Raw genomic sequence first — 9,215 nt, 5'->3', positions numbered from 1 at the left:
GCACGGGATGCTGGAATCAACAGCGGGCGTGTTGCGACCGTGATAAACATGTTACGACCGGTAGATGTGGATGCTAGGACCGTGTCTCTGCGATGCTGGAACTTGCAACAGGGAGTACTGCGACCGGCAGCACGGGATGTTGGAACCAGCAGCGGGGCGTGCTGCAACCGGAACAAACATGTGCTGGAATCGGCAGACTATACCGCGTGCTGGAAGCTAGAACCCTAGGTCAGCAATGCTGGAACCCTAGGTCATCGATGTTGGAACATAGGCCAGGGAAGCTGGAAACCCGGGCCACTGATGTTGGAAGCCATATCAACGAATCTAAAACACACAAGCCGACGATGGTGCAAACTCGACGCCGGTGCTGCAAACCGGCCACCATGATGCTGCAAACCAGCCGCCACAAAGCGATGCTGGAGTCCCATGGGCTCACCTCCAAGGACGAGCCACACAAGGCCACGACCATAGTGCTTCAGAGAGGGGCGAGCAGCACCGTCAACAAGCATCTACTACACGGCAGGAGGCATGTCCTCGCTCGTGGGCCATGTGTTGTAGAGAGGTGGATGAGGAGGAACGAGCGATCCTAGGCGTTGATGTGCTTTTGATCTGACAGCTCGCCCACCGATCTGCACTTGACCGGCGCAGAGGGATGCCCCAGAGTAACAGCTCAACGGTATGAGTTCCAGAAACTAGTACTATACATTACACATACAGAACACAGCGGAAGCACTGCTACGCGTCATCGCCGAGATCAGTGTTCTTAGCCTAGGATATTAGACATTGAATAACATGCTTCCGAGACACCTAACACACAAGTCAAGCCAAAATAAAATAAAAATAAGCATCACATGGAAATTTCGCCAGCCCATAACAACACTGCAACGTAATGATGAACTTCTCACCACCTAACATCACCATTACCGGCACATAACTTAGAACCTCCCTTCAAACTCAAAACTAGTTTTCGGGACCATCAGACTGAATCCATGCTTAAATTATAAACCTACCTGCTTACCAGGCACCTTCCAGAACGAGAACGCCACCAGAAGTGGAAGATATCATGTACAGTAATAAAGAAGCATACACATCGCATCATCTCAGCAACCACTGCCCACTGTTAGTTTCTGGATAGAAATCCCAGAAAAATAGCCGTCACACTCGGTTTCCTAGTCGAGTGACCTTCATGCTTGGGCATTTGAGTTGCACGGTTTGGAACTCGAACGATTCTTGACAAGTGGAACCAACGATTGGACGACATCGGCCATCAGTGGCCTATAGTCAGCCTCCGGTTGAACGCACATGGCAGCGATAGCAGCCACTTGAACAGCATCTTTCAATGAATATTGACCTTCCAGTGATGGATCCAGGATCTGCACAACCTTTTCTCGATCAGTGAGCATAGGTAATGCCTGCATCAATGCAACAAGTGAAGGGTTAGGTGTATGCAAAGTTCAGACATGGAGAAAAAAATTCATGAAACCATGACCTTTTACTACCAAGAACAATAATAGGAAGATGGATCCAAATTAAGACAAGTGATGTCGTGACTAACAAGCACATGAAAATCATAGCGCAGATGAAATTACATAATCAGAGTGCATGTACATTGTTAGAGTACGTAATAGGCCTGATGGGCCTGGGCTGGCGGTATAGCCCGTTAGTCTTAGGGTTAATTACAGATAAGGGTGGCTTGCTTAGGGGTCAAGTAAGCCTTGCTGGGGAGTCAAGTAAACCTCTCTATATAAGGGGAGGAGATGTATCAATTTAATCAAGCAAGAATTAAGAAGGAAACCCCTTTCCTCTTGCCCGGTCGTGGGCAAAAGGGCCCCCGGCCGGCCCTCTCGCGCCCTCCTTCTAGCAGCCACATAACAATCTGGTATCAGCTTTCCCGGATTCGATCATGTCCAGCCCTCCACCGAGTTCTTCCCACCCGCCGCCGCCGCACACCTACCCACCGCCACCAGCGTCTTCATCGGCGCTGCTGCCCCATACAGCAGGCGCGCCGGCATTGGGCGTGCTGGCGTCCTCAGGGGCGATTGCGCCATCTGCCCCGGCGCCGTCCGCCCTCGTCCTCACCCCGGAGCAGATGACAGCCACAATCCTGGAATTACGGCAGGCCGTGGCGGGCATCAGGGCCTTCCTCGTCGGGCCCTATGCGCCCCAGCCGCATCCCCAGCAGCCACCTCCTCCGCCGCCACACCAACAGCAGCTACCCCCGCCGCCGCCGCCCTCGGACGCGACCACGGCGCCGGTCATCTCGTACTAGTATGGGATGCCCTACAACGGGACTGCGACGACCTCATTCCCATCAGCGCCGCCGCCGTCCCAGGGCGTCCCCATCCAGCCGTCCACTCTTCTCTGTGCGGCGCCAACCAACAGCCGTCTGGCGGGAAGAAGGCATGGTGTCACCGACAGGAGCGCACCGTGTAGCACCACTGCATTCCGCCGCCGGCCGCCGCGAGGGCGCCTCTGTTGGTCGCTCTTGCGACCACTTACAGGTGGCCATACACATGCACTCCTTTTGTCCAGATGGTGTCCATGGGATCCAGGTAGCTGTACACGTGCACGTCTGACGTGCAGATGGTGTCCACTTTATGTTCAAGGGTCCAAAATAAAGCGTCCCAGTCCATTTCAGGTTGAGAGTAATAAAACAAGCCGAGATGTAAAAAGCTTGTTTTTAGGTGTTAGGTTTGTGTTGCGCCGAGTCATGGTTATAAGTTGGTTAGGTTGCAGCTCGAGGACAAACTGCATGTCCAGGTGGGGTGTAGTGTTAGAGTACGTAATGGGCCTAATGGGCCTGGGCTGGCGGTATAGCCCGTTAGTCTTAGGGTTAATTAGAGATAAGGGTCGCTTGCTTAGGGGTCAAGTAAGCCTTGCTGGGGAGTCAAGTAAACCTCTCTATATAAGGGGAGGAGATGTATCAATACGTACTCTAACATACATATTTTTAGAGGAAGGCACTTTTATTTATGTAGACTATGGTATCTATAGTTCTATACATTATTCAATTAATGTTATGCTTCAAAATTGCAGAAACAAAATAGAAATAAAGGCCACAACTATCTGAAACTCAATTTTTCAGCTTATGTTATGCTTAGTTGCTTACCCAGTTAACTAGAACACCTTCCCCAGGAGGCCTCTTCATATCAACTGGTACCCTGCCAGTAAGCAATTCCAGAAGCACAACCCCGTAACTGTACACATCTGATTTGGTTGTCAAATGCCCAGTTAATGCATATCTACAGATTTCCAGCAGGTGCACAGTATTAGACATAATAGTCGGATTGCACATGTCAGTACCAAATTTAAGTTCCTGCACGATGGACTTTGCATGCTCAGGAGAAAAAAAAGTTAACATAAGGACTGCAAATCAAAGTTATTTCTTTTCCGAAGCAAATCAAAGGTATATCTAGTCTTACTCTGGTGCGACATAGCCCTGCGTGCCTAAAACTCGAGTTGACACATGACCACCAGCTCTATCAGATCCAAGCTTGGCCAAACCGAAGTCTGAGACTCTTGCATGGAAGTCCTTGTCCAAGAGAATGTTGCTGCTCTTGAAGTCCCTGTGTATAACAGGTGGAGTAACGCGCTCGTGGAGATACTCCAGACCTTTTGCTGCTTCAAGAGCTATTCTCATTCGTGTCGGCCAGTCCAATTTTGAGATGCCACCACAGGAACCTACATTGATAGCTTTAACATTGTCAATCGACGATAACAACAGGCTTAAGGAATAGTGCCGATTAATACTTATCCATTACACTAACATTTCCATATCAATCTTAAAAAATGGCATTTCAGAAACTGCCAACTAGACGCATGCATAAAAGAGTGCCAACGCATACTAACAAAGCAAGAGCGTACGATATAGAGAAAAAGCCCCCTATGCCACAAATAACTCTCAAGCTCCTGATTACCAATGAACAAGTCCTTTGTTCCTTCCAAGCCACCAGTTTTCATTTCATTCATCACTTCTATTCTATGACATCTATCTGACCATTACGACCTTGAGTTATAGGGTGTATAAATAAGTACCATCGCACAGGGGCAACATGGTGACCATTGCTGGCATTGAGGGAAGAAAATATAAATCTGGCGGCAAGGAAGGAACAGGAAAGTATTCAGTGGCAAAGGGACTGGTGCATCTGTGTGTGTAACTGGTAGTACATATCGCCTTGCACATTTCTAAATTATAATATCAAGAATTATCCTAAGTTGATAACACGCCATATATAGACTTACAAATATCTTTTGAAAATGCTAATTTACCTTCAAAAGGCACCTCGACAAAGTCCATATACAAAATGCTAAATGATTTGATGACCAAACTGGAAAGCTCATTTGACAGAATGGCATCAGTCCCAGACCAAACACAAGATAAACAACTTCACAATTTTCTAAGAAATGGTTTTTTTATTCAGGACACGGTCCATTCTTTCCTGATTAAAGATGCAAGCTAAACGATAGGACAAGCAAGTTCTTATCTTGAAGAAAGAAGTTGGCCTTGAAACCTATTTGTTTCACTAGTAGTTCCTACTCTCTTCTACTACTAATAAATAAACTGACACCAGCAGACGGTAAGCATGTTTTCTTTCACAAAGATACGAAGCCAATAGCATTGATATTAGATACTACACTTAAATCTCATCTTGTAACATGTAAATGGCTCCAATTTAGTTAAGAAGCTGCATGAATAATTTCTGGGGGGTATAGGACCTCATGAATAAATGCTATATGTGCACTACAGAAGGCGTGACACTACTAACATTGTACCTATACTCAAATTCGTGAGGTACCTACTAACCTTGCTGAGATCCATTACATTTACCAATTAATCAACAACCTAGAGACAGAAACAACGATTAATTGGTTGGAGCATCAAATGACAGCATGTATGTTGGGAACTAGATATACCCTTGTGCTTATTCTTCATAGTTTGAAAATACGATTGATTTTATTTCAGACTGAAACTTTGAAGTAGATGATTATCTAGGTTTGACAGTTAGGTATTATGAACTGTTTGGTTTGAGGAACCGGATGGTGAATTGATCACGCAATCCTAGGTGTCCTTTGAGTAAATGGATATTCAAGTTGTTAACCGAGGACAGTGTTTGGCAATCGCTATTGCGAAACAAATATTTGGGACACAAACAACTTACTTCGGTTGAAGCCAAGCCAACGGACTCACACTTCTGTAAGAGTCTAATGAAGGTGAAGAAAGTTTTTTCGCAATTTGCATCGTTTAAGGTAGAGAATGGGGAACCGGTGCGTTTATGGGAACATAAATGGATTGGGGACATGCCCTTATCAGCTATGTACCCAAGATTGTTTAATATTGTCCGTCATAAGGATGCCACGGTAGACGCTGTTTTCAGGGTGTAGAATACTTTGGTTGATTTTCGACATGCACTGCTTGGACAGCATTTAATTGATTGGAATGAGATCGTCCTCAAAGTAGTGGAGCTTCAATAACTCAGGGACAAGACTTGTTTAGGTAGGATCTTCAGACCACAGAAGTGTTTTCTGTTTACTCCATGTATTCGGCTTTAATGGATAAGCGAGTCAGATTTAGAACAAAATGGTTATGGCGTCTCAAAAAAAAGGGCAACCTGGTGCATGTAGCTCCCGCTTGCGCAGGGTCCAGGGAAGGGTCCGACCACTTTGGGTCTATTATGGCGTCTCAAACTTCCTCTTAAAATTAAACTGTTCCTATTGTATTTATGCACGAGCATAGTCCTTACTAAGGACAGTTTAATAAAGCGTGAGTGGCAGGCGGACACACATTGTAGTTTTTGCAGGAAACTATCCAACACCTTTTCTTTGATTGTGTGTTGGCTAGTGCAGCGTGTTGTCCTGTATAACATCACACCACCTTGTGGTTTTCTCGTATTTTTAAGTCATGGTTGCCGCTGGGGGGTTGATAAGTCATGAAAACCACTCATTTTTGTGGGGGCAGCAGCGTTATTTTGGTCCGTTTGGCTATGCAGGAATGATGTTCTTTTTGACAAAAAGAAAGTTCTCTTACATGCAGGTGCTACTCTCATGCACCAATTGGTTGAGGTCATGGGCATTATTACAAAAGGAGCAGTGCAAGGATTTGATGGAGGTTGGCGCCAAGTGGCTCGAACGGATTACCACAGAATTTATGTCCCGATTTGGTTGACGTATCAGTGACAGATTTCTTAGTTTATAGAGTAGTCTTGCTTGGTGAGTTATTATCTGGATCTTTTGGTCTCTCCCTTTTTGGTTGAGATCATTTTTCTTGATGTAATAAACATTTTAATAAGTTTGACTGCATGCAATATTTGGCTGATGCAGAATCCGGGGGTAATAAACGCTTCCATCGTCTTCTAAAAAAAATCCTAGCCCCTTGTTTGGCTTGAGGAATGGAATGGTTGGTCCATCCATTACCGCATCTAACTACATAGATTTAGTTATAAATGTGTGATTAGGTCATGCCACCAATTTCGAGGGACCAACCATGATAGACCAACCAACCCATGATGGATTGGTGTTCCTGAAAACCAAATAGCCCCGATAATGTACCAACTCTATTCCTCACGAAGGCTCGGTGAAGCTGTAAACAATTTATCCCACATTAGCATTATGTGAAAAATGCTTTCCATGATCTTTACCACACATTCAAGCATCAAACGATTACAATGATACTAAAGGAGTATTGCCATAACCTCTAGTCATAATATTAATAGAAAATGAATCTACTTTACAACCTCCAACTCTTACTGAAGTTCACTTTACAACCTTAAACTCCTAAATTGTTTTTTTAACCTCTAAGGATGAAATCTGTGAACTCTACAACCTCGGTCCCGACTCAGGTGGTTTCATGCTGACTTAGATGCCATGTGGAGTACAACCTGGACTACTTATCCACACCAGTGGACTACCGTATCAGAAAATTGCATTAAATACCTAATTTTCTCTAAATAGCAGCCTGAATAGCAAGGTGAGAAGTTCTTTATGCAGTTGGCTGACATGGCAGTCTGATGACGTGGATGAGTTGTCCAGGTTGTTCGTTACGTGGCATCATATTAAGGCGAAACCACCTGAGACTGGACCGAGGTTGTAAAGGAATAGATTTGGTAGTTGGAGGTTAAAAATAATCCATTTAAGAGTTGAAGGTAATAATGTGAATTTCGGCAAGAGTTGAAGGTTGTAAAGCGGACTATTTACATAAAAATATTTAACTTCCCATAACATTTGTCAAATGCTGAAAAGTCATATAAATCAAACTTAGACAATTCACCTTTTGTTGTTTAATGCTAACTTCCCCTCCTTGTAGTCACATATAATCTTTGCTTCTACAGGAAGACAAAATCATTATGTCTATTTCTTTCCTCCTCCAACTAGTACACGGGGTTCTGGACATGCATCACAACAAAACATTCCCAACCTAATACTGCCAGTATTAATCCTTAAACCAATGAACTCAGTTAGGTCCCTACATGTACTAGCTCTGGAATTCGAAGATTATGCCAACCAAAGCCAATGCAAACTAACACTAGGGATATAGATCCCGCCCAAATAAGACCCATACTCTGTTGTTTCAATGTTGTGGGACTTGAGTAACAATGTCAAACACCTTTCATGATCTGTGCACATCAAATGGACAAGCACATACATATTTGATGTAATAAAGATGGCCATACCTCCATTTGGGTAAAGATGCTCCTGGAGACACCCATTAGCCATGAACTCATACACCAGTAGCCGGTGTCCACCCTCTGAGCAATGGCCAATCAAGCCTAACAAATAAGATGATCGAAGCCGACTCAACAGCTCAACCTACATAAAGATCGCATCAGAATAAACATCACCAAATTTCCAAATTTACCAGCCACACAACTAATTAATTGATAAGGATTTAGTAAGTCAAATAGCACCAACCTCTAGCTAAAATTCAAAATATTACAACCTGACATATAGTCAAGACTACAAGCAGTCAAGCCTTCGGACTAAGCTCTTCATATATCTGGTTTGATTCCGTAAACAAAATCGATTTGAAGCCAATACAACTAAGAAACCAAGAAATAGCTGAAAGCCTGAAAGCTTCCAGAAAAATGACACCAAAAATCTCCAACAATCTAGCTGAACTAAAAAACATCTGTCCTTCACCACCATATGATTCATAAATGTCTTTCACAAAGGGCAAGCCAAAATAAACCCCACAGCGACCCCATTTCCGCTCAGCAAACACCGTGATTTCTCCATTCAGGCCGCACAAACTTGGCCGTGGTGGAATGGCCACTTGAAGAACCAGCATTTACCATTAGAACTAGGTACCCGAAATGCACAATTCGTACCACTACAACGTTACGGCCCAGACCAGCTCACCTCCATCTCAAACTCCTCCTCGCCCTGCTTCCCGGGGCGGTCCATGAGCTTGACCGCGACCTTCCTCCCGTCGGGGAGCAGCCCGCGGTAGACGGCCCCGAAGCTCCCCTGCCCCACCATATGCGCCCGCCCGAAGCCGCCCGTCGCCGCGTGCAGTTGCCTGTAGCCAAACACCTGCACGCCCCTCTCGGCGCCGATCACCAGCGCCCCAGCCGCGGCCCCATCGCTGGCGGAGTTGCTGGACGGGCTCTCCTTCCCCTGCGTGGGGATCACGGGAGCCGGCAGGGGCAGCGGGGGAGGGGAGGAGGAGCGCTTGGGGAGTGGGTGCGAGTTGAGGCGGCGGGAGACCTTGCGGGTGATGTAGCAGTAGTAAGCAAAGGCGGCGATGAGAGAGAGGAGCGAGAGCGCAGCGAGGGAGACGATGACAATGAGCGCCACCGACTCCTCGCGCTTGTAATCGTCGCCGCCGCTCGACATTGGCGCGGGGGCTCGGCGGAAGGAACCCTAGGTCTGAGGGGTTGGGGAGAAGGGGAGTGGTGATTTGGGGAGGTCGACGAGGGTTTTGGGGGGTTTGGGAGTGGCGGAGCGGAATGGAGACTGTGGAGTGGAGCTGCGTGGCGGCGGAAAGCTCTCCTTTTCTTTATGCGCGGAAACCGAGGTTCGAGACAGTGGGAAATGGTGGGGCCATATAGCCAGTGAGAGAGGGCTCTCCTTACCTATTTTTTTTAGAAAGGAGGCGCTTGCCCGGCCTTAGAATGAGGCTCTTAGGTTGGTCATAATGGGAGTAACATAGGTAGTAACATAGATGCCATATAAGCAAAAATGATGATGTGGCAAGTAGTTAATGAGGAAAGAGGCAAATA

General features: G+C 46.0%; 1 protein-coding gene across 2 annotated transcripts; it reads right to left on the bottom strand.

Annotated features, from left to right (window-relative positions):
* Positions 1-763: 763 nt before the first annotated feature.
* On the bottom strand, positions 764-8,962 carry LOC123041647 (probable serine/threonine-protein kinase PBL7). 2 transcript variants are annotated; one of them, XM_044464235.1, is made up of 5 exons: positions 8,353-8,962; positions 7,668-7,803; positions 3,423-3,693; positions 3,110-3,242; positions 764-1,412 (listed from the first exon to the last, which is right to left on the bottom strand). In XM_044464235.1, the coding sequence occupies exons 1-5, from the start codon at positions 8,827-8,829 to the stop codon at positions 1,185-1,187; spliced, it is 1,245 nt and encodes a 414-aa protein (XP_044320170.1). In that variant the 5' UTR covers positions 8,830-8,962; the 3' UTR covers positions 764-1,184. The 2 variants fall into 2 exon arrangements, with proteins under 2 accessions (XP_044320170.1, XP_044320177.1); XM_044464242.1 differs by having other exon boundaries at positions 3,423-3,681; positions 8,353-8,961.
* Positions 8,963-9,215: the final 253 nt, after the last annotated feature.

This window comes from Triticum aestivum, chromosome 1A (genome assembly GCF_018294505.1).
Source record: "Triticum aestivum cultivar Chinese Spring chromosome 1A, IWGSC CS RefSeq v2.1, whole genome shotgun sequence".
In the NCBI taxonomy this organism is placed as follows: domain Eukaryota; kingdom Viridiplantae; phylum Streptophyta; class Magnoliopsida; order Poales; family Poaceae; genus Triticum; species Triticum aestivum.
This window is presented reverse-complemented; position numbering and strand designations above follow the sequence as displayed.